The 25324-nt window shown below is 40.1% G+C and overlaps 2 protein-coding genes across 2 annotated transcripts in view; both read left to right on the plus strand.

The window, feature by feature from the left end:
• The window catches only part of LOC108880302 (protein unc-13 homolog B), a 60355-nt gene extending 35185 nt beyond the window's left edge, over positions 1 to 25170 (plus strand). The window contains 30 exon segments of the mRNA XM_051072820.1: positions 4721 to 4767; positions 4954 to 5032; positions 6030 to 6104; positions 6206 to 6425; positions 6656 to 6883; positions 7041 to 7182; positions 7435 to 7604; positions 9787 to 9902; positions 10489 to 10652; positions 11170 to 11320; positions 11513 to 11581; positions 11783 to 11872; positions 12164 to 12301; positions 12584 to 12714; positions 12892 to 12977; positions 14147 to 14273; positions 14439 to 14535; positions 14775 to 14918; positions 15550 to 15627; positions 15758 to 15835; positions 19541 to 19629; positions 19717 to 19863; positions 20017 to 20140; positions 20250 to 20303; positions 20460 to 20537; positions 21027 to 21174; positions 21710 to 21802; positions 21904 to 22063; positions 22519 to 22780; positions 22782 to 25170. Of these exon segments, the coding sequence (XP_050928777.1) occupies positions 4721 to 4767; positions 4954 to 5032; positions 6030 to 6104; positions 6206 to 6425; positions 6656 to 6883; positions 7041 to 7182; positions 7435 to 7604; positions 9787 to 9902; positions 10489 to 10652; positions 11170 to 11320; positions 11513 to 11581; positions 11783 to 11872; positions 12164 to 12301; positions 12584 to 12714; positions 12892 to 12977; positions 14147 to 14273; positions 14439 to 14535; positions 14775 to 14918; positions 15550 to 15627; positions 15758 to 15835; positions 19541 to 19629; positions 19717 to 19863; positions 20017 to 20140; positions 20250 to 20303; positions 20460 to 20537; positions 21027 to 21174; positions 21710 to 21802; positions 21904 to 22063; positions 22519 to 22780; positions 22782 to 22805 (3609 nt within the window). The 3' untranslated portion in view covers positions 22806 to 25170.
• LOC127142796 (uncharacterized) lies at positions 1132 to 3665 on the plus strand. Its single transcript, XM_051072821.1, has one exon. It carries the CDS (start codon positions 1240 to 1242, stop codon positions 3565 to 3567), a length of 2328 nt encoding a protein of 775 aa, XP_050928778.1. The 5' UTR covers positions 1132 to 1239; the 3' UTR covers positions 3568 to 3665.
• Positions 25171 to 25324: the final 154 nt, after the last annotated feature.

Genomic DNA, 25324 nt, shown 5'->3' on the forward strand with positions numbered 1-25324 from the left:
TGTAACCTGTTGTACAACAAATATATTTAAGCCAGATATTCAAGAAATAAGAGATAAATATTTTACTTATTATATTTTTGATGTTCTTAAAGTAAGCACTGAACAGCCAAGTCTTTCTTTATCCAGTTTAAAGTCTTAATTGCAGGTTTCAACAGCATTATTCTTACCTGTGACTGAGCTTTAAGGGCTGTCAGCAGGAACTGTCCTTGGGACTGTAACAATTAAAGGATTTTCCAAATTCCTGATGTGATTATGTAAATGGTGCTTCTCAGTGGACAAAGATGATCTTCTGCCATCCCTGTTTTGTAAACAAGACTATGTTTACTATAGACATTTAGACTACATACTGTCCCGGATTATGTAATTCCATCAGTTAGATTTATGTTGCATTTTTGAGCTATTCAATAATCCCTGTGGTGTTTACTCTGTGGGCAGTGGGTCAGAGCTATCAAGCCGTGCAGCTGGTATGGGTCTGAAAGAATGACATGGCCTTAAAGGAGCAAATTGACATGTCATCTAATTACTGTGCCGTCTTTCCAAAGCATCCTAATTACAGAGATCTATGCAGCTGCATGGTGTTCATTCTGCAAGTTGCCATTCTGGCTCAGAGGAGGTCAGTTAAAGCAATACTGTCTATCACACCTCTGTACTGTACAAAGAAGTGCAGTCTCTCACAGGGGCCTCAAACATAAGTGTAGGACTCCTTGTGTGCTAAAATGGATTAAACTTACTCTTTTGTTTCCGAGTAAATTAGCAACCTGCCCCATTTTTTAAAGCGGTTTGTTGACAGTTTAAACAAAACTACCTTGTAATTAGTGTCACACAAATTTCTGTTGTGCTTTTCTCTCTGTACTGTCTAATCTGCTGGCTATAAAAATAGAATTTGGAGAAATCATTGTTTAGTGAGAATAACAGTCATAACTATTTATTTGATTTTCAGAGTGCTTATTCCACTTTGTGAGTGTTTTTCCTTTGTCTAGTACATTTCCTCCGGTTTTGATCATTAAATGCAACCACTACCCAACATATTAGCTACAAATGAGATGCCTAGAGCTGCTTTACTGATTTGTTGACATAATAATTTACTATCCAGTTTTCTCTTGTCGGTCATGGTACCTACACTCAGTTATTTGAAGTTTAAGATCCTGGTTTATGTTTACTCCACTTTAAGGAGGAGTTACTGAGGCAGTGGTTTGTCCATGTGTGGGAACAACTGATCAAGAGTGCCACTTCTCAGGGATGTTCCCCAGAGGACACCTAAGTGGACAGGATGAGCCTTATGAATCAGAGCTACTTCCACTCTCGCCCAAGGGGCGAGACTTACAGAAGAAGAGATCACAGAGCCCCAAAGTGGGGCAAAGCCTGCACAGAACACTACAGAAGTGCCTGCAGGGGCCAGAGGATAAGTCCCTTCATGACCCATCATCAGTGGACACTACCTGCAGCAAAGCTGACCTCACCCCATCTCGGAAAAAAAACAGTTCTAATTGCCAGGATGGCACTGGGGTTTTGGAGGATACTATACCCAGGCCCATTGAAAAGACCAAAAATGAAGAACAGAAGGAGGAGATGGAAGATGTGGAGGCTGAGCAAGGTGCTAGTAATGTAGTGGAGCATATCCTGAAAGAGCTCAAAGGCATCAACAAGATCCAGGAGGAAATTTCTGACCTGAGGCTTTATCTAACATCTGTGCGAGGCTCAGTGGATGAAGTATCTTGTTGTGTGGATGCAGTGCTCAGTGAAATAGGTGAGCTGTACTCTGGGGCTTCAGCTGCACCTGACTCTAGTTCTGTTTCTCAAACACCCCGCATCAGGCGAGGAAGCCTGGGTAGACAGAACGCCATCACATCTCTTCATTGTGGAGACACTAGTCCAGTGTTGAATCACAAAGATTGCAGAAAAGATTTTGGATGTGTACCATCTCACAGGTCATCCAAACCATGGCACACTGGTGAAAATACTCTCAGTCAGTCAGATCAGCAAACAGACCAAGAGAACCAAAAGCAGAGTTCAAACATACACATGCTAGGCACTACAAAGCCTGACCTCTGCAACCTGGAGCTTCATCACGGCCATGACTACCAAAGCATCAGCTCTTTGTCATCTTGTCACAGTACCAACTGTCCAGAAGCAGGCTTTCTCTCTGGTGACATGGAATATGACAGGTGGCCTTCTGCTGATATGCAGCACAGTATAAGTGGTGAAGGAGGTTGGAGTGAGGAGGACATCTGTTCTTGTGCAAACAGTAGAGAAGAGCTAGACAGTTGTCTAGGGGTTTGGGGCAGATGTGCCACCGTGGATACACAAAGCAGCACACCTGGTCATTCTTCACACACCAGCTCTGAGCATCTCTCATTGCTGTTTGGACTCCATTACAACTCTCCTTCCAGCTCTTCTAGTATGGTAGACTGGAGGCCCTCCAGAATACAAAATGAGGAAGAAAACCTGGACTGCAACTGTGCTACAAACTGTCCGTATTCACGCAGTTCAGGTTACCACACCATGAATGCCTGTGCAAATGAACTGGACAGTGAGCCCTCCAGGAGCCTGAGTTGCTCTACTGTGCTGTTGACAGACTGTGATGATGGTTACCCGGAGCCACATTCACTGTGTGATGATTGTCCATCATCTGGTGACACTCTTGATCTGGGGTCCGCTGAGAGTTTGGACAGGGAGTGGACAGATCCCAGCATCTCCAGGGATGAACCAGGAGAATCTTTGTCACAGGAGTCTTCTGAAATAGATTCTGAGGGCACACCCAAGACCCCTAATGTTGGTTTTGATGTAACAACGTTTAGCAAGGCCGTACTCTCTTTCAGGTCAGCTTTGAAAGGGGCTTTAAAAAAGTTGGAAGGATCCAACCCTGAAGGTGTGAAAGATGATGATGGATCTGAAGCATCTCCGTCCCCTGTTAGGCAAGCCAGCGAACCCAAGGAGGAGCAGAGCAGTACAGAGTATACAGAGGGAGACATTAGTCTGACAGAGAATCCCGCCCAATATGGTACTCCAAGGGAGGACAGTGAGGCCTCAGTGTATGTGGATTGTGGGGAGACACCTGAGAACATGTCATGCAGTCTTCAAGCATCCCCTCATGAGGAAAGCCACTCTCCCTGCACCCCTACTGAGTATCACTCTGTAGAAATTTCACAGAGCAAAGGAGAAGGTCCAACAGATGGGGAACAGTCCAACCTTGACCTAACGCCAAACCACTGCCCAGCAAGGCAGGGCGAGAGACCACTGGGTACAGTGCTCAGTGCAGATGAGGTGCGGTTAAGTCCAATCAGGGAGAACCAAATTCTTGATGTGGTTGATCAAGGAAAGCCTACTGATGCCAGTCACAGAGAACGTATAGCTAATTTCCAACGTATTCTGAGGGAAAAGAGGCAAACCCGTCATAGGCTGTCCAAATCTGCTCAGGGGTCCCAAGGGTCCCATGGCTCTCAAGGGTCTCAGGGATCCCAATCTCAAGACGAGTTCATCCCAGGTATTTTAAGGATATTTTCTCTGACTTTTATCACTTGCAAGCCCAGTAATAGCAGCAAAAAAGAAAAGATGAACGTAAGATGATATATAATATGTGTAGCATTATACAGATGTCATTTATAAACCCTTAATTTGAGAATCAGCTTTTTTCTCTTTTGAAATAACTGCCTTGCAAATCTGCTCAAATTAACTAGTCACCTACAACTTCTCCTAACAATTTCTAATACTTTTGTGATTTTTATTTTCTTTGCAGAGTTTGGGAGAGAAGATAATCAGGTTACACATTTAACATAACTGTTTTGTATTTCTGTTGGTTTTAATTGTTGTCAGATAATTATGTTTGTTTTTTCTGTGTTTTTTTTTTTTTTTTTTTTTTACCCCATTATTTTTTTTGACTGTTTGGCAAAGTAGTTTGCTGAATTTAACTAAAAATGGGAAATGTTTGTGCATACTCCAAAGCATAATGCACAATGTACAAATACTACAGGTTATCATTTGGGTAGATATGTAATATTTATTGAAATCTTCATCTTGTTATTCTATAAAAGATATTGTCACTTCAGTTATTCTGTGTAATAAATAGTTCATTGTTGGCTTGATTCATGTTGTAGCTTCAGAGCTCGATTCTGCAGTTCTGTTTCTAGTGCTAACATTAGTTCTACTGCTTCATATTTTCCCCAGAAGTTTTTCAAACACTATCAGAAACATACACTAGGGAGAGAGAACCCAAGAGGGATCTGTACTCTCATCTAAGAGATGGATGGACAGACATAGATGAAAGAGTACCTTTGAGATAGAAGTAAAAGACCTTGCGTGCATGTGTAGTGTGCCAGTTACAGTTTTGGTGATTTTATGAAATCCTTGCAAAGGCTTGCTTTTATCTGCTTCTTCTAAGTTATGTGGGGTGTCTTGGAACAAAAAAACAAAAAATTCAACTTATTTTATTTGCACCTTGACCTTTGAAATACGACTTACTCTGTGGTTATAACCTACTTCTCGTTTTATATCTGCATAATGTCAGCCCATCGCATTTCACATATGCATTTCAGCAATGTTTATTTGAACTAATTATTAAATTATAACCCACTTTTTTATGTTACATTGCATGTTCTGTAACATCAGACAGGTGAAACTCAACCACATGTAACTTTCCATCACATGTTTTTTCTCATAATAAACTGCTATGTGTCAGCCTTTGAAAGCTGTCAGTCTAAATTTGTAATTTAAAATCTTGCAGGTTCATGATGAAGAACCCAACGTCAGACAGGCCTGGGTCAAACCAGGGTAAGTTATATATAGTTAACGTCCAGCATTTGTTTTTAACACTATTTTGAGTGTCATTTTTGTGAAATTTTACTAAATGATTGGATAAGCAGCAATATGTCAGTGTTTTAATAGTACTGTGACCACAGCCGGGATCCTGTTGTGGACTTTACATTATCATTTTACACTGTTTTTGTCGGTGCATAGTGGCGGATCTGGTCTGTATGGAATTGACAGTATGCCAGACCTGCGTAAAAAGAAGCCAATCCCCTTGGTCAGCGACGTGGTCAGTACTAACCTATCAGTCCTTTGATATATATATATAGTATGTCATATGTCATTCTGTTTGTTTTGTTCTGTCTTTGTGAGTACATGTCTTTCTATTTGTGAGACCACCACAGAAGTCACAGTTGTTCTTTGATCTTTGAGCTGAATTTCGGATGAGATTGTTATCAACAAATGAAGAGAAATATGAAATCAGACTGCTAATTTCTCTTTCCCTCCTCTCTTAAACCTGAAACTATTTCCCACAACTCTCTTGAATGCATTCACTCTCCTTGGTCAGGCTATGGTAAGTTAATAGAACCCAGCTGCCACTCCCTTTTCTACTTAAGTACAAAATATCAAGTAGGACAAATACAACAATAGCTGCCTCGAACGTATTTGTCCGTAGCATGTTGATCTCGTTGGTCACAGACCTCTTGTTTATTATCAGTTGAATTAAAACATTTGCATGCATTCTTTTGGTCATGGGTAGCTTTCTCCCTACTTGATATTATCATTAAAATACACAACCACAAAATCCTTCCCCCACCTTTCGTTTGTATTTTTCTTTACCTGCTGTGCCATGGCAATCACAAAAGCACATGGGAAGAAGACACTACTAACCCTCCATAAAAAAAATTGTGGTAGATGGTCCTGTTATTGCTTTATAGTGTTGATATTGGTTTAACTTTACCCTTTTAATAATCTCCTCTGCACTAGTTGGGTGAAAATAATAATATTCACATGGGTTTTGTGATCATTTGGTATGAATTCACCAGTAAGAAAAATTATATATATATATATGTATATATATATATATATATATACACACACACACATATATATAGATAGATATATATTAACCCTACTCACCACCCTTACAATCATCCTATTCACCTTTTTAACCATATTGACCTTCATAGTCATAGTAATATTTTGGGACCTGACTGGTTATGGGTTGTATATGTATATGTTAAATGCTAACATAACTACATTTTCCTGTGCCATCTGTTATTCAGTCCCTTGTCCAAGCCAGGAAGGCAGGGATTGCATCTGCTATGGCTGCACGGTCCTCAATCAAGGATGAGGAGCTGGTGAGTGTAATACCTTAAACTTTCTCTGCGATTATTATAGACTGATAATATCATCAGTTTCACAAGAAAGCTCTTATGGTGTCCCTGTGTCTCTTCTATAGAAAAACCATGTGTACAAGAAGACCCTGCAGGCCCTCATCTACCCTATATCTTGCACTACGCCACATAACTTTGAAGTGTGGACTGCCACTACACCCACATACTGCTATGAGTGTGAGGGACTGCTGTGGGGGATTGCCCGCCAAGGCATGCGTTGCTCTGAGTGTGGTGTAAAGTGCCATGAGAAGTGCCAAGAGCTGCTGAATGCTGACTGTCTACAACGTGAGTACTGCCCAGTAAACATTTAAAGGAAGTGCTCATAAGTGATGTAAAATGGATTTTCACTAATGCTGTGTTGACTAGAAAGGAAAAGAACTATGAATAGTTTGTTGAATGTAGAGGATTTCAAGCAGTTTCACCACATTGTCAGAACTGTTTTACCACATCCTCTGCTACCACTGAGGACTTCTCAGGTGATTTTGAATCAGTGTACTCTTTCATTAAATGTTCAGGTGCTGCGGAGAAGAGCTCTAAGCATGGAGCTGAAGACAGGACTCAGAATATTATCATGGCCATGAAGGACAGGATGAAGATCCGGGAGAGGAACAAACCAGAAATCTTTGAACTTATCAGGGAAGTGTTTGTCATCAGCAAAGCCATCCACGCGCAGCAGATGAAGACCATCAAGCAGAGTGTATTGGATGGGACCTCAAAGTGGTCAGCAAAGATCACCATCACAGGTATCCCACAGATTAAAAAAAAACAAAAACAACATAAAGTGGATCAGGTCAACCAAATCTTCAGCAACTGAACATCAGGCTAAGCAGCACAATTTGTATTTCTCTGTAATGCTAATGTTTGTTCCCTGTGTCTTTGTTTTTTTCACCATCACAATAGTCGTTTGTGCCCAAGGACTTCAAGCGAAGGACAAGACGGGATCCAGTGATCCGTATGTCACTGTTCAGGTGGGCAAGACCAAGAAGAGAACCAAGACCATTTATGGCAACCTCAATCCTGTCTGGGAGGAGAAGTTCCACTTGTGAGTAACCAGAATTTCTTGGTTAGAAAATGTGTGTAGAAATGTGTCTTGTATGGTTCTTTGCAATTGTGTGAGCATCACTGTCCATATCATAATAAGAAGAATTGATATGAAAGTCAGAGGTTGTCTCCATTCTTGTTCTTCATTTACAATGCACCTACTTTTTATTTTCTATGAAGCTGTATTCTGCATTATAGTATTCTTTACTTTATATAGATGTACTTTATATTCTTTCTTACCCCATTTGTTTAGTGAGTGCCACAATTCCTCAGACCGAATTAAAGTGCGTGTGTGGGATGAAGATGACGACATCAAGTCGAGGGTGAAGCAGCGTCTCAAGAGGGAATCTGATGATTTCCTTGGCCAGAGTATTATTGAAGTTCGAACACTGAGTGGAGAAATGGACGTCTGGTACAACCTGGGTCAGTATGCCGTCTTGGCTTGTTTATAGACTATATGAAGTACTGTGTACTGTATATAATGACAGATATGGATTGTCTGTGTTATTGGTATATTTTTAGATGATAATCATCTAACTATCTAACTCAAACTGGTTTATAACTCACTCATGAATTTACATATATGCTTATTCAGATTTAGATGGTGCAGGACCGTGTAGCAGCTGTTGGCCTCTGCACCACCTATAGGAAAGCAGCTGCAGTTTATATGTGATATACATATATATGTATGGTAGACATTTCAATGTCACACCCTTGGGGCAGAGGGAGAAATAACTGCTACAGTTTTCATTCTTGTGGCACCTGCTGGCAATGACTGCTACAGCTACATTGTTTTCTCTTGGAGGTGGACTGGTGAAAGATGCTGCGTAACACCTTGAGCCCTCAAGAAAAGATTACAAGAAATATTCTATCCTGTGGCCATCAGCCCATGAGATACATTGTTTCTCATTTACAGTGTCTGGTTTGCTTAGTTCCACCTCAGGCTTTTTCTCCCTAGCCTGCAAAGGAATCATCTACAACAACCTGGGTTTCATTAGCTGGTTACATTACTTTGTCTTAATGAAAGATTGATCTACTTGTGATGAGGCGTATAGTCTGACCACATCCGTATGTTTCTGTTTGCTGCTAGGAGTTTCAGTAAGTCCAGTCAGTGGTTTGTTTGAACCTCATTACCCACATCTCCCTTCCCTTCCCTGCAGCGACATCCTTTTATTTATTTATTCTTTCTTTTTTTTTTTAACATAGGCAAGAATCAGCCCCAAGGCCCAAACCGGCCTGCATTACAATACTGGCTTTCCCTGGCAAGCTTATTCTATGAAGATTTAAATGAGTCCCATTGCGATCACTCAAAGTTGTTCTCATTTCAGGGGGAAAAATGCTAAACTTGCTTCATGATAATCCCCAGTATTGTTCCCTGGTGTATGAGGATATTTTCATTAGGATGAGGCCTAAATACAGTTGCTTATAAGTACACAGGAGCTGCTTTATCAGTCCCTTATACTATTTTGTAAGAGCTGTAGTTGTATAGCATGGATAAAGGTATCTTGGAGCCCACTCTCACAATAAACTCTTCCTGATGTTGTCATTTTTATTACACAGACAAAGTTTTCTTCTTTGGAATTACATTTCTGAATTACTGTCTCTGTATCTCTGCCTGTTTCCTTTAACAGTCTGTCTCCTGTGTTGTCAAACAGCCCAACTCACTGTTGGTCCATAAACACTCCCCAGAGGATAACTGATAAATTTACCCACCCCAGGCTCCATGTCATATTGCTTTGATCTTTGTCCTTTAAAACACTCCTTATTCCCACATCCATGTTGTATGTAAGAACATTCAGTTCTTAAGCACAATGTGTTTCTGCTTGATTAAAGTGCTAAAATTGACTTCACTGTGGCAATAATAAATCTTCCACTGGAACAGCATGGTACTGAATATGAATGTGCCTATAAATCTGCTGTTGTGTTTTTTTCATAACTGGGAGATATGACGTGTTCAATTTAATATCCTTGATCTCCGATAATCACATGAACAAAATATTCTTTTGGATAGGAGTCATTACGAATTAGAATTTGAAGCTAAATTAATTATCAGTCGTGTAATACGCCCCATGCATTTCAAACAACATTTTCCCTTCTCTGTCTCTGTCTTCCTCTTCTCCAAGGGACCCCTCCCATGCCCTCCTTACTCTCCCCCCTTTCTCCTCCTGATGTGTGATTATCAAGTAGCAGCACTCCAGTCGGAAATCGACCGCTCCGCCGACATGTACAAATTACCCCTAATGATGCGCCTGTCAGGGCAAATAGCAGGGGTGAGCCGCCAGGCACTCCACCTCCGGAGAAGCTCCAGCTCAAGTGTCTTGGGTGATCAGGCGCAGATCCATGCAGCCCACTGCCATTGTCTCCCTCACTATCAGCTGGAGGACTTCTATTAGTGTTGCCGGCTCTGCGCTGCCATCAAACTGTAACAACAGAACCCCCTACAATAGACCTGCCATGTTAATAGTCTGTAATTAGTGTTGTGTTAACAGACCTGGTTTCATGCGCCTCAGTGTCACAGAATTGGATTGGAGTTATGAATCAAGGTCGTCATGCGAGTGTTTGTGTGGCAATGTAACTGCATGACTGTATTTGTGTTTAATTACAGAGAAGAGGACGGACAAGTCAGCCGTGTCAGGTGCCATTCGCCTCCAAATCAACGTGGAGATCAAGGGAGAGGAGAAAGTGGCGCCATATCATGTGCAGTACACATGTTTACATGAGGTATTAGAAAAAAATGTTGTGCCTGTATTGATAAACTAAACACACAGGATATTGTTAAGGTTCAGCAGAGATCAGAGATTGGCTACTGCGTCTAACTAGGACATTTCTAAAGATGCCAGTCTTGTATGTACCTTTTGACTGATTTGATTTTTGGGAATCTCATACATATGTACTCTCTTTTTAGGAAGATCAGTAGTTGCTATTGGACTTTGCATCACATGGGTTTACTGTATAACAGGAACATTTTTTGCTGGGCATTTACCAAAGAAATGCTGAAATCCTTCCAGGCAGAGGATCACAGAGATACCATTGTAAAGATTATGTAATCCCACCTCTCAAACTTACCCAAATCAAATTTTGAAAAGAGCTTATGGTGCATAACCTGTGCTTACAAAACAGTCAGACCCATAATCACAAAGGCCGAAAGGTTTTAACCCTTCATTATCTTCACAAGTACTATTGAGCATAAACCTCCATATACTCATCATAATTGGTTCAGGTCTGTAAAAGCCACTGTCACTCTGTCATCTCTTTTCTTTCTCATCTTTCCTGCTACAGTCAAATGACATGTTTCTGTCCATCACAGAACCTGTTCCACCATTCGACTGATGTGCTTGGCCAAGGTGTAGTGAAAATCCCAGAGGCTCGTGGAGATGATGGGTGGAAAGTCTACTTTGACGATGTGGCACAAGAAATAGTAGATGAGTTTGCCATGCGCTACGGGATTGAGTCAATCTATCAGGCCATGACGTGAGTCCGAGATATCAGTGGACATAAACACTGCCTCTCCGCCTTTCTTCCTGTCTTTTTTCTTTCTTGTCTTTTCTCTCATACCAAAGTGCCTCTCAGTGTCATTGTCATTCTCTGTTGGCCTCCAAATGAAGGAAAGTCAATTATAAATGGGCTGAGGATGGATCTGTCTCCATGAAATGTCATGCTCCATATAGATGTCTGTTAGCTGGGCCCATCATTCACAGAAAGCACACTCCAATGGGCCATCCTTCAGCCTAAACGTGCCAGCTAGCTGATGGGCAGATTAAATGAATGTTCCTAATAGGGATCATTAGGTGAAAACAAGACCCTTGAGAGGACACAGACTGACCAAATAAAGGCACAACTATTCACACTGTATGCCTGCATTACCTTGACAAACCCTTTTCTTCATGACCATGAAATATCTTTCTAAGTGTGAGCAGGTATAAATGGGAGGAGGACGAGGCCTGGCATCCAGGTTTTTACCAAGCTTTGTCTGTGCTTGTCTTTCCAGGCACTTTGCCTGTCTGTCATCTAAGTACATGTGTCCTGGAGTTCCTGCAGTGATGAGCACCCTGCTGGCCAATATCAATGCCTTCTACGCCCACACAACTGCCTCCACCAACGTGTCCGCCTCCGACCGCTTCGCTGCCTCCAATTTTGGGGTTGGTGTTACTATAGCACACTAACACACACACAGTCAAAAAATGTCTTGTCTCTGTTTTTGTCTCTCTCTTTTTTACTACTTACACATATCCTCACACACACACACACAAAGCCTCAGTCTTTCTCCTTGCATTTTTCTGTCCATATCCTTTCCCTCTGATCATTCATTTTTTATTTTCTTCTCCATACAGAAAGAACGCTTTGTCAAGCTCTTAGACCAGTTACACAACTCCTTGCGCATTGACCTCTCAACTTACAGGGTGAGATTTTGATTGTAAATATCACTGGTAATGGTGTAGTACATAAATACTGATCACTGAGCATCTGTTTGCAAGTATGAACTGTAACAGCAGTAAACATGAAGAAAGAAGCATAAAGTTGTCCTCATTGACATCTACTGTAATCATGAATTATAGAAGTTACTCGTTAATTAAACTTATTCTTCATCATTTTTCCTATAGAACCACTTCCCTGCCAGCAGCAAAGACCGCCTGCAGGATTTGAAATCCACTGTGGATCTTCTAACCAGCATCACTTTCTTCAGGATGAAGGTAGCGAACAGCGTTTCATGCTCTGTATCTTTCTTCTCACTGTAGTCTTCACTCTGTAGTTGCTCCTTATAGGATCTCGGTAATAGGGCAATCAATTGACTTTTAAATGGGACCATTCTACCATAGATTGGCTGTGAAGTCATCACCTGCTAATTAGATGGACAGTATTCCTTTTTTTTTTACTTGTTAGTGCTAATGACTTAGTTGTCAGGTACTGTGTGAGTTGATAAGGTGTCAGTAATTGTTTACAGTCATTCACTGCCAGTGCCGCTATCTCCATCTGGTGTTCAGGTCCAGGAGTTACAGTCTCCACCCAGAGCCAGCCAGGTTGTGAGGGACTGTGTCAAGGCCTGTCTCAATTCTACATACGACTACATCTTCAATAACTGCCATGAGCTGTACAACAGACAGTACCAACCTGTGGACACAGTGAGTCACATAGTAATTGTCCAACTGTATGAGGCACATCAGTGTGGTCCTGTAGAAACAGACATGTAAAAAGGCTTGATAAATAGTATATATCTCCCCTTATTTTAGACAGCTGAATATGATAATGACATGTCTATGAGCTGCTATATCAATAACTGCCTTGGGCCTGACTGTCAGTGACCATATGTCCACTAAAGCAGACACACAATTCATCACACTGATTGTATTTGACTTCTTTCAAGTCTCTTTTTAGTGACTGACTGTGTTTCATTTCTAATCCAGAACAAGGAGGAGCTCCCTCTGGAAGAGCAGGGTCCAAGCATCAAGAACTTGGACTTCTGGCCCAAACTCATCATGCTCATTGTTTCAATCATTGAAGAGGATAGAAACTCCTACACACCTGTGCTCAACCAGTTAGTCGTTGGCATACATTCACTAAATCTTTACTCCATCAAAATACATAATGTAGATGCTTAATCATGATACTTACATATTTTGTCTTTCTTTGGTCTCAGAATTCAGTAGGATTAATGTAATGATATTCTGTATTTGAATTATTTATGTTTGTCAAACTGTCACCCGTCTTCCAGGTTCCCTCAAGAACTGAATGTAGGGAAGGTGTCAGCAGAGGTCATGTGGACATTGTTTGCTCAAGACATGAAGTATGCTATGGAAGGTAAGTCCTAGTCTCAGTCTATTACCCTACTCAAGGCCTCTTGTTTTTGTGTATCAATAACAATGAGTCAGTGTGGCATTTTCATGACACTTTTTGTTTCTTTCTTCATCCATTATATTTCTCAGTGCCATTACTTTGTAGCTTCTTCCACATTATGTTCCACACAGTGTGTTTCTGTAGTATCCTATCATTGAATTTTTAAAGTAACATTCTGCTGTATTGGAGTTTGGAGGTATATTTAATCTACAAGAAATGAAGGCAAAACCTGAAACCTCATAGGCTCAAAGCAAGTAAGGAGAAAAGCTCTGGTGAAACTGGAAATGTCCAGAAGAGAGGAGAAATTCTTTAGTAGAAATGATACAATGGCACAGAAGAAGTTAAAGATAGAAATGATAACTATGCAGGGTTTGAAAGCTGCTTATGTCTCCCAGGAAGCTCTCTGCACTTTTTGTCCACTGCACTGTACTGTACAGCACCACCTGTCCCCAGAGGCAGTAAGCCTTTATCCCAGCCCCTGTCCTCAAGATGAATCCCCTATAGACTGTCACTGTGAAATATCTGTTTCACATACTTCTATACAGAAGTGGTGGCCCCTTCATTTTCAATTTTCATTTACATAAGAAGTGATGGAAAATATGTTCAGAGATGGAATGAATCCTCAGAGATTTTGTACTTGAAAGTACTTAAAATTGAATATTAGTAGTAGTTTTTAGTAGGTCACTAAAAAGATACTCAAGTGCCTGGTTAAATTTGAGTAAATCATTATTGTTGCATATGCAAAAATGATACCATTGTTCCCTATGAGTGTATCGCAAGTTCATATGTGCAACTTGTATTTTGCATTGAGGAAAAAAAAAAGGTCAGTCTATTTTTGAGAACTTTACAGTTAAAAATGTAATTAGGATAGGAGATTAAATAAATAGTTTTTCATTTAAACAAATGTAGTTTATTTGCTTTCTTGGCATGAGTAAGATGAGAAGATTGATACTGTTCACATTTCTGTGCAATAAATATTGTGTCAGTTTAAAGCCAGCACCCAGGTAGCTTAGTATAAAGACAGGAAACAGCCAAATTTGAATGATTGCCTTTGCAAGGGGTTCAGATTATCTTCCACTCTCTGGTGCAAACTCTTGAGAAACCTCACACTCTTCATGTCTTCATTTCCGCAGAACATGAGAAGCACAGACTGTGTAAGAGCACAGACTACATGAACCTTCACTTTAAGGTCAAGTGGCTCTACAATGAATATGTCAAGGAGCTGCCAAGTGTCAAGGGTGTTGTTCCCGACTACCCATCGTGAGTGCATGTGACGTATTCTCTCATTCGCACAGGGAAACATTACAGTTAACTTATTTTTCAGTATCTAATGAATTGATCCCTAATTCAGGTATTGGTTAAGGGATGTAATACCTTTAAAACTAAGAAAAAAAATCAACTGCTTATCTGTATTTTCCCTTGTAGATGGTTCCTCCAATTTGTGCTGCAGTGGTTGGATGAAAATGAGGATGTATCTGTTGAGTTTATGCATGGAGCCCTGGAAAGGGACAAAAAAGATGGAGTAAGAAAACAAAAAGTCATTTTGATATGTTGTTACATCTGCCAAGAAGGTGATGTTTTTATAGACATAAAAATAGTAATAGTAGTAATAGTAACATTAAGATTAAATTGAGATTACTGAAGTCCATCATTACAGACACACATTTTTAATTGTGGGCATAATGGATATTAATAATAAGTATGTTTTTTTTTTGTTGTTGTTTTTGTGTTTTTTCTATTTGCCATCCCACACCGTCTCAGTTCCAGCAGACATCTGAGCATGCTCTATTCTCCTGCTCTGTGGTGGACATCTTCACCCAGCTCAACCAGAGTTTTGAGATCATCAAGAAACTGGAATGTCCTGACCCTAACGTCATGGCTCAGTACAGTCGCCGCTTCTCCAAGGTAACCTCACTTCACTGCAACCAAAACCCGCTCAAGTACATCATGTTGAAAAAAGATTTTGACAAGGAAAACAGCACAGAGCTTTTGTTTGTAACTTCCATAGTTGCCGGAGACACTTGAAACATGCTCTGGATTTGGGTCCAGAATTTTCACAGTTTATAATAAATTGGTTCTCAGTCATTTTGATCTTTTACTTTCGGAAGCAGAATCTGACTATGACTATTTTTCTCTCTCAGAAACACAGTAACATATGAGGGATATTACAAAGCAACTACAGCGTTGTCTGGAGGGACATTGACTTTTTTTAAAAGGGAATTCGATATTACCTCATTAAATAGGAATGTTGAATTGGACAGAATACTCCCCCCCGGGGAAAGGAGAGACAACACAGTTTTATGTTTTGAGTGTTGTGTTTCTGCATGGCAGAGAATACATTAAGAGACATTTGGGAATGTTGCTAATATTCAGGTGAGATGATCTTTTGGACATGCTCCCCAAAAGTATAATATATTCCACTCTGTAAACACTGTGAACAGTTTTATTAGAAGCAAGTTATTGGATTTTAAACAGTTTGAAATGAAACTATGTCCACACTGAGTTTTAATGTCTTTGTTCCTCTTCATTTTCGCAGACAATTGCCAAAGTTCTTCTGCAGTACAGCGCCATTCTGACCAAGAGTTTTCCTTCTTATATTGACAAGGAGAAGATTGTGAGTTGTTGCCCTAGTTTTCTGTTTTCTGAACTACAGTATGCCATATTTTCAAAGTTGGATCATCCCCTGCTACATTAGTGTAATCTCATTGTTGACTATATCTCTCTTTTCCCATGTCCTCTTATAGCCGTGCGTTCTGATGAACAATGTGCAGCAGTTAAGAATCCAGCTGGAGAAGATGTTTGAGTCGATGGGTGCCAAACAGGTAAGTCTGGAGACACAGGTGTGAATGTGAGGACACCCCACTTTGATGTGCTAGGGCATCAGACTGGATGATTGACAATATCGGGTATGATATTGTAGATAATTTAATATTTTACTCCCTATTAAGGAAGAAAATCATAAAATCTCTAATCAACTAAACATTTCTTACGTAGTTTTTAAGTGGTGGCTACTTATACATCAGTTGTATTTATGTGTCTCTTGTGTATCAGATTGCAAGAGAAGAAGCGCAGGTATGTACAGTAGTGGTAGTTTAAAGACCGTGTGAAGTAGATGACCGGTAGTGCTGGATTAGGTTGTAGTCTTGACTCTTAATAAGGCCATAGTGGATGCTGTTTATGCTGTGAATGTTAAGTTACGGGCAGAAAGATCTATACGCTGTCCTGGTGTCTGATGTGATGCTGTCACTGAAAGCAGATCGATACTGACAGAGATTAGACCCTGTGCTGCCTAATAGACTAGAGAATATTGAGAGAGACTTAATCTAATCATGTCCTCTGTGTCAGTGTCCTAAGTGTAGCTACAGTTAGGACAATCAATAGCCTCACTATCAGCTGTGACCTCTGTCTGCTTTGAATCCCTGCCATGCTTTTGCATGTAGTGCTTTATAATATTTATTGTAGCTGTAGTGTAGCATTCCATAGTGGTGTTTGATTGGTTGTAGGACTGTAGGATTTGTCGGCCACTTAGAGATTCAACCAGTGTGTTCACTTTACAATTAAAGCAAGATGAAATGGTGGTGGAAGAAGAAGATGAGGAGCAGGAGGCAGGAGAGCAGGAGGTAGGTTCTCATCATAGTCTGAGCAGGGCTGAAACAGGCAGATATTGGTCCATAAGTACATGTTTTTATTGATCACATTGACTATTGCTTTATCTCTGGTTTGGGCAGCAGGTCGTAACTCAGGATGAGGAGGCAAAGGCTGTGGTGGGTACTGTGGATGGTAGCAGTGTAAATACAGTAGTTGCTAGACTGTAACTCGTAATAAATCCTAACATAGTTAGTTGAAAATTAATATCATGGAATATTTACTTAACTTTTAACCAGTACACTCAGAATCTTACATAGCCAGTCCCTCTTCAGATTACATTAGATTATCTGTCCAAGTGCTTTCCAAAAGTCCTATAATGATGGAAAAAAAAATCTTCAGATACTGTGACTGCATCAACACTTAGTTAAAACACAGAGTAGCTCCATAAATTCTTTGAACAGCAGTGTAAGAGTTGGACATTATTTTCTGTCTCTGTTGATGGGCTTGAAGTTGGTTTATCTTTGAGGTTTATGGTTTGCAGAAGTCCTATTACTTTGCAGGTCTTTTACTGATGAGTTTGATGATTAGTTCAGCATTGTGTAATGATGTGTTGGAGGTGAAAAGCTGCAACACATGAGCTCCTTCAAGACTGAGTTTGTGTCTAGCTGTTTGTCAACATAGAGGGAAGGTAATAAAGAAGTGGTTTAGAGATCAAGGATCAGATTACAGTGTTGTCTAGCCATGGTTTGTTGGTGCAACACGTTAGGAAGTACAAATTAGGAAGTACATTCATAAGTATTAAATAATACATACCTTATTTGTTATCAAAGTAAAATGTTGTGCATCCAAACCTTGCCATTTGATTGCTGACCACAGCATCTGGGGTTGAGAGCATTTGAGCAAAAAAAAAGGATAGATCTTGTAAAAGTCAAATTCATGACCTGGAGGCTATCATGAAAAAAAATATTTTTTGGGAGAGTGAAGTCATTTCATGTTTTTCCTCTCTTTTCTAGCGCAACAATAGAATGCTAGCATGGGAGGCAAGTTCACTGTATATGCAAGCATGTTTTGTGATACATGACTGCATATATTCACATTCGTCTCACCACTTCTGTAAATTAAATATTTCATTACTTTAAGCACCAAAATGACCTACTGAATATGGTTGTGGTATAAGCAACAATTAAGATTAAACTTTAACATTGCGTATTGTCTTTGCACTGCCTCCTAGTTTGAGGAGAGTGAGGAGGAGGAAGAAGAAGTAGGGGAGGAAGGGGAGAAAATTGAGGTTGAGGTTTGTTGCAGTCTGAAGTGGTTTTAACCTGTAACATCGTGCTTGGAATCCAAGTCATTCTTCTTCACTGTTTCCCTGCTCTTCCTACTCCCAAGCAACATGACAGTGAGAGTCAGTCCCACTGAAACAAGACGTCCCTGTGGTTATCATAGTGGAGTTGGCTGTGTCTGGTCATCCGTGGTGATTTCCACCTCGAGTTTCCACTTTCTTTCAGTCCCAGTCCTTTCCTCAAAACTGGTCACTCATTTCCCCTCAAACAACAGTTTACCCCTGAATTTTCTGTTGGATCTTTTCTTTTGAAATTTGTGTATGTTTTTTTTGTATGTTTTGATCGTTTGTCGTTTTTTTTCTCTTTTAATAATCTCAAAACTTTCCCACACAAACACACAAAGATGGATGCACCAGTAGAAAAGGTAGGATACATGCATACCAGGGTATATCTGCTGCCTCAGCACTTTGTCTAATAGCAATTGATCCTCTGTAGTTTCCCATTTAAAATAAATGAAAATCTAATTCCAAACGGGAAATGAAAGTTAATTGAGGTTGTCCTTTGTTACCTTCCAACTTTCTGTGCTGCCACAGACTGAAAATGTATTTGAAGAAAAGAAGGTGAGTGTAGGTGCAGAAACTCATTCATGTTAATACTCCAAGGCAAAAACAAAACACATACAGCACATTACAAACAGAACACAATCCATTTCTAGTTGCCCTTTTCTGGCCTGAAGCCTTCCCTTTGTGCTGCATAGCAGAAATGTCTCAGTCTCCCCTCACTAATTGTGCTATGTAACCCTGACAGGCCATGAATCAAAAGGCCATTGGATCATTGACTTAATGAGCCACACTGTGCCTTCATCCATATGGCTTAACCCTCCCTCAGGCAGTGCTTATTTAGATGATGCCTCAGTATACCTGGGTTAGGTATACGGGAGGTAATTTGTGGATCTTTCCTACTTGTTCCTTCACCCTGTGCTTGTGAGACTCACTACTTGTAAGACACACATCTCTTGCAATATTAAACTTTTTTATTTTTTTTCAATGTGCTCCCTTTGTAAAATGGAGACTGCTGAGAAAAAGGTGGGTTTGTATGAATGTATGTGTTAAATTCACTTTTTCTACTCTTTTTTTTTTTTTTTTTTTTTTTAAACAATACAGTCACAGTGTGTTTGTGTGGGACATTTCTTTGCTACAGGAGCAGAGCATACAAATATTACAGTACAACCTGAAAGAAACCTGAATTACAATTTTTGCCTCTCATCCCTTTGGCATCTCATAATGTTCAAAGCCTGACAAACCAGCTGTACTGGAGTGTTTTTTTCTTAATAACAGCTTCTGGTTCTTGAAGTTCTCTTTTTAAATCTTAAAATCTTGCTGTTATTTGTAGCTTCTAGCATTTGCTATGAAGTTCAGCTTTAAGAAGTTCAAAAGTGATTTAAGGTATTTTGGCCAAAAGCTGCAAATATGAACTGAAATTAATCTCTTTTATGAACAGTTGTGAAAGAGTTCTAGGTCCTCTCTTTGGGGAAAATCTGGCTCATACTTTCTTTCTTCAAAATAATTATTCTCTCTGTTCAGCAGTATACTAAATGGCGCTCAGTCAGATTTAAACCAATACCCTTTGGGCCTTTGTCTGCCTGTCTTTCTGTAGATGGATACTGAGGCCAGCGACTTACTGAACGACCTGCAGGTGAAGCTGAACAACGTACTGGACGAGCTCAGCAGTACATTCGGGAACAGGTACATATACAGTTCACACAAAGATTGACAGTTAATTCGGTAACCTTGCGTGCATTTGCACTGATTGATCATTATGTTTCTTGTCAGCTTCCAGAGCCGCATCAATGATTGCATGCAACAGATGGCGTCTCTGCTGTACCAGCTCAAAGGACCACTCAACGCCAATAACAAAAACCAAGTGGAGGCCGACTCCGATAATATGCTAAGGCCACTCATGGATTTCCTGGATGGAAAGTGAGTGGATTAATTAAGATTTTTAAAAATAATAATAATTTTAACAATACTAGTACCAGTTATTGGTTAACGCACCTCAGCACTGTCTATAGGTTTGTGCATCTCCTTGACCTGTGTGTGTATGTATTTGTGTGTATTTGTATGTCTTTGCAGGCTGACACTGTTTGCCACTGTATGTGAGAAGACTGTACTGAAGCGTGTGCTCAAGGAGCTTTGGAGGATTGTAATGAGCAGCCTGGAGAAGACTATTGTCCTGCCGCAGGGCAGCGATACCTTTGTAAGTCCATTGTTTGTTCACAGCATTTGATTGATGTTGCAACTGGATTTGACTTTTAAGTGCAGAAATGCAACAGGAAGTAGTAACTCACTTCTGTTTTTTCTTTCAGGGAGCACAGATCCTCTCAGCTGCAAAAGAACTTGGTCAGCTCTCCAAACTCAAGGTGTTGTAATGACTTCACATACAGTATTTTAATCCATGTTAAATAGATCTCTGTGTTACCCGACTGAAGATCTGACCATTAAATGACTCATTGGGAGTAACTGTATCTATTTTTATTGAACTAGCTCCTCTCTTTTCTCATCATTTGGATGTGCAGGATCACATGGCAGGGGAGGCTAAAAGCCTGTCTCCCAGGCAGTGTGCTGTCATGGATGTGGCACTGGACACTATTAAGGTCAGTTTATACTGCGGGCTTTGGTTTCATTAGGATGCAGGGTAGACGGGTCAAATTAGCTTCATCAACAATTCATCCATTAATCAGGTACCCTGAAAGGTTATGTCGGTGGCTGATTTTAACTGGCCAAGAGAATGTGTGCAGAAGAAGTGGATGGAATGAACTTTACAAAGCAGAACAAGCTAGCCAGATAATGTTGGAAAAATGCTGATATGTTTGTATTGTTGTTAAACCTAATTATTTAATAATTTTCACCAGGTTCCAGTTCACCATGAAGTACAGTGACTTTTTCCACAATTAAAGGATAATTCTGACCATTTGTAACAGTTTTTGAATACCCACATGCAAAATCATTAAAACTTCCAAAGCATGTAAATCAAACCATCTTTTTTAATTTAAAATAACCCCTAATACATAGACCAAAATATAGTAAACCTCTAGTTTTTCCTCCAGATGTTTGCATGGGCTCACCCTTTGTTTCCTTTGCAGCAATACTTTCACGCAGGAGGCAATGGGCTGAAGAAGGCATTCCTGGATAAAAGTCCTGAGCTGTCCTCCTTACGCCATGCTCTGTCCCTCTACACTCAGACAACAGACACACTCATCAAGACCTTTGTCACCACCCAGCATGCACAAGGTAGTTTAGATCATCGCCTAATGATGCTGTGCATCTCATGCATATAGGGCAAAAGCCTTTCCTGTAACAGACCAGAGGAGGGCGCCAGCTGAACACCGTGCGCCTGCTAAACAAAGCCTTTCACTGAATATTCCCTCTTTTAGGTCTGTACCCATATTTTGTGTGTTTAAAATGTTCTTGATGCTGGAATTTGTTGACATGTTATTGCTGTCTTCTCTTTATCTCCTGTGCTGCCTCTGTGCCAGTGCACAATGGAAAGGGTATTAGGTTAACTCCCAATGAAAAAATACAGCCCAGCAGGGGTAGGTTTCATTGAAATCATCCACCAGCCTTCCTCTCCTTCCCCACCCGCTCTCCCTTTGTCCATTATGTCACTCTGTACCACTAAGGTGGGTAGGTCAACCCTGTCCCAACCTCTCCACCTGTATCCCCTTCTCATACTGACTCTGCATTGTGAATCCAAAGTTTCTTTTTTGCCTTTACGGAGCCAAATGAAAGCTCACTGATGTACTTATGTGGCTGTGCGTTAAACTAGGCTCAGGTGTGGACAAGCCAATAGGTGAGGTGTCGATCCAGATTGAGCTGTACACTCATCCTGGGAATGGGGAGCGCAAAGTTACTGCCAAAGGTCAGTTTGAGCTTCCATAAAATTATCTCAAAAATGTGGCATTTTGAAAAATGTTAACTCATTTGCTGCCATCGTCATTCTTCTCTTGCATTTTTGCACAGTCGTGGGAGCCAGTGACTTAAAATGGCAGACATCTGGCATGTTCCGACCCTTTGTGGAGATCACCATGATTGGTCCTCACCTTAGCGACAGAAAACGCAAATTCCAGACCAAATCCAAAAACAACAGCTGGTCTCCCAAGTTTAATGAGACCTTCCACTTGTAAGTACAGTTGTAACCACTTTTGTAATTTTTAATAAGTAAAGATCAAGCACCTTGCAAATCTCTTTATTTGTATTATTGCAATATTAACATTTTTTTATTGCTATCTAACGGCATCATTATCTGTGTAACTGTTAATGCCAACATTATCGTATCTATTTTTAAGGCAGCTTGGTAACTTGAACACTAGTAATTCATATCTGGATATAAGAGGGAGATATTTAAAGAATCTGACCTACAGTACACAGGATGATTAAATGTGACAGTAATGTTAATGTTTACCAACCTGGCTAATCTGTGATGCTTGTCTAGTTCGGGTTTCATTCTTACTGTAAGTTGTGGTTGTGTTGCTCTTCTCTTGGTACTACACACTACCAAATATGGCAGTTTTAAGTTGACTATGCCGCTGTGCGTTGAACAACTGACACTACAAGCGCTGTGCTCTCTCTCCACAGTGCTCTGGGTAACCAGGATGGCTTTGAGTGCTACGAGCTGCAAGTCTGCGTCAAAGACTACTGTTTTGGCCGCGCTGACCGAGTGGTGGGCTTGGCTGTGATACAATTAAGAGACATCATAGAGAAGGGCAACTGCGCCTGCTGGTGCCCACTGGGACAGCGCATCCACATGGACGACACCGGCCTCACTGCCATGCGAATCCTCTCCCAGCGCTCCAACGACGACGTGGCCAAGGAGTTTGTGAGGCTGAAATCAGAAACTGCGATCGGCTGAGGAGGGCAGATGAGGAGAGCCTGAGACGGAGAGAGACAGGCCCTTCCATCCAGAGGAAGGATGGAAGGTCTTCTAATTTCAGAATAAGATAAGGATCTCATGTGACAGTTTTGTCAAAAAGCAGAGACTCATTTTCCATAGCTTGCCATGTAGACTCTTTCTTAGACCTTTGATGTGTCTTAGCTGCTGTTGACTGTTTGGTGGGGCCTTGCCAGGCTCACTTACACAGTGTCACGTTCACACTCTGGGTTTGGACAAACACTTACTTTCCTCAAACACTCATTATTTACAGAGCTACTGTATAGCACACAACCACACAGACACAGGCTCACTCAACCCTCACACTCACCAGCTGTTTCACCAGGCAGTGACCACTCATTCAGTCATCTATTCAGTTTTTTTTTTTTTTTAATTATTATTATTATTATTATTTTAACCCCCTCTCCTTATGAACTGGAGAGGCATAGTGCGCACGCCATAGCCTCAAGGGAACAGAGGATGTCAGGCCAAACAAGTTCCCACACCTTCCAAGTGTTGTTGTGCAATAACCTCACCTAAACCCCTCAAACTGTGGCCATGTGTGTGATGCCTTACACTCTGCAAACTGTGAATGTGTGATTTAAAGAAGTCTTATTGAATGCCCTGCTCTGTCGCTCCACTGTGATGGTCTGAGTAAATGTGAAAATACTGTTGTTTATCTCATACAGAGGTCTTTTGTTCGATGAATGAATGACTGGTAGCTAGGAGACAGTCCTAGTCAATTATTGAATAGAGTGCAAGATAAGAAGATGAAATATTTTACTGGCTAATCATGTACAACTAATGCTTCAAAAAGAAGGTACTTAAAGTAATAACCCTTGATTTTACCCCTTCATTTAAAGGATTTCAGTTAAATGTGTGCCTTGCCATGTTAGGTTTCTATTCTTTTTTTTTTTTACCCAAGAGAACCAATAGTGATATGATCAGTATGTAACCTTTGTGGTAAAATCAACAACAATATGATTTCAGTCAAAACTGGATGAGATCAACCGTTTTGACATTCACTGTGTATGTTAAAGGAGAGCCCTGTTTTGGCCATATTTATTTATAAGCTCAAGTAACAACTCCACTAGTGTAACCATGATGGTGCAGCCATTTTATTTATTTTTTTTTATACGTATTTATTGTCGTCTTTGCTTTCCAAATCTTGTGATTTAAAAATGTTGTTTACTGCTGGGAACAGGCATGTTTGCCCAGCACAATGTGTTGGAGAATTTGCACAATCTGAATGAGCTGCTTCTGTAACGTCGTACAAGATGAGTTAAACACCCTCTGAACGAAGTAACAACTTAGTGTTTGTCATGAAATTGAAAACAAAGCTGTTTCCTTAACTAACAAAAGAGGTATCTTTTCGTAATTCATTTACAGTCAAGAAATATTGCAGGTTGAACTTTCAGGTAACAACTTTTTCTTCCAAAAAAAATAAAAGGATATCTGAATATTTGGACACAAGCTCCTCAGCTGCTGAGTTGATAAGGAGTGTAGAATAATTTCTGGTTTACATTATATCTTCCTGCTCTGTTTTCTTCTACTCTTCCTATGAGTGGCCTTACATTGGTGAAAAAAACAAAAACAAATTAAACTTGTGTATCTTGGAAATCCTTTTTTTATTATCTGTGTATTTCCTTTGGCTCTCAGCAAATGAGGATTGGCCACTTTGTTGCCCACAATGATGTCAAATGAGTTTTCCAAGTGATGCTCCTTATCATTTTGTACTTTCTATCTTTCATGATATTTCAAATGTTAGAACTATATCTAGACTGGGTTTTTTCTTTTGCGATCTGTTAATATTTTGTGTCATGTTTTGTAAATGTGTTTCCTTAATCCTCATAGTTTGGGATAATGTCAATGGCTGTGTTGTAAGATATGTTTGACAGAAATAATATGCAGTGAGATGTGTGCCAGTGAATTTGTTCATAACTGATGGAGAAATATTAACATGTTACACTTAATGAAGGATAATATGAGAACCTCAATGTGTGCACATTTTTAAAACCACTCACACTAGTACACAGTACACTAACCCTTGTGAATAATTTATGTCATTGGTTTATGAGAGCAAATGTTTCATAGCCATTCTGTAATATACATGTTCCTTGTGCCAACTTGCAAGTGTTCACTTTTGATCTTATTTTTTAAATTTGTGTATTTTCTAAATTTGTTAACCCTTGCACTATCACACTATCACTGCATTAGTTAACAAGTATAGTATATCAGTCACAGTAACTGCATTTTTGTGGTGTTTTCTTTGTATTGTCACTACTCTGAAATGTTGTTGTCATCATGTAAACATTCCGATTAATGAATTTTGTATAAAGTATTTAAGAAGTATCTATAAATGTGTCTACCTGCATTTTTTCCCAGTACAGTATGACATTGATGTTGTGGATTTTGATTGGGTTTTTCTGTTAATATTATTGGTTTGGTGCCAATGTAATTCATTTTATTTACTTTCCAGTTCACTGTCATGCAGCATGTGAACCAGGTAATTTC

This window comes from Lates calcarifer, linkage group LG9 (genome assembly GCF_001640805.2).
Source record: "Lates calcarifer isolate ASB-BC8 linkage group LG9, TLL_Latcal_v3, whole genome shotgun sequence".
Classification (NCBI taxonomy): Eukaryota; Metazoa; Chordata; class Actinopteri; family Centropomidae; genus Lates; species Lates calcarifer.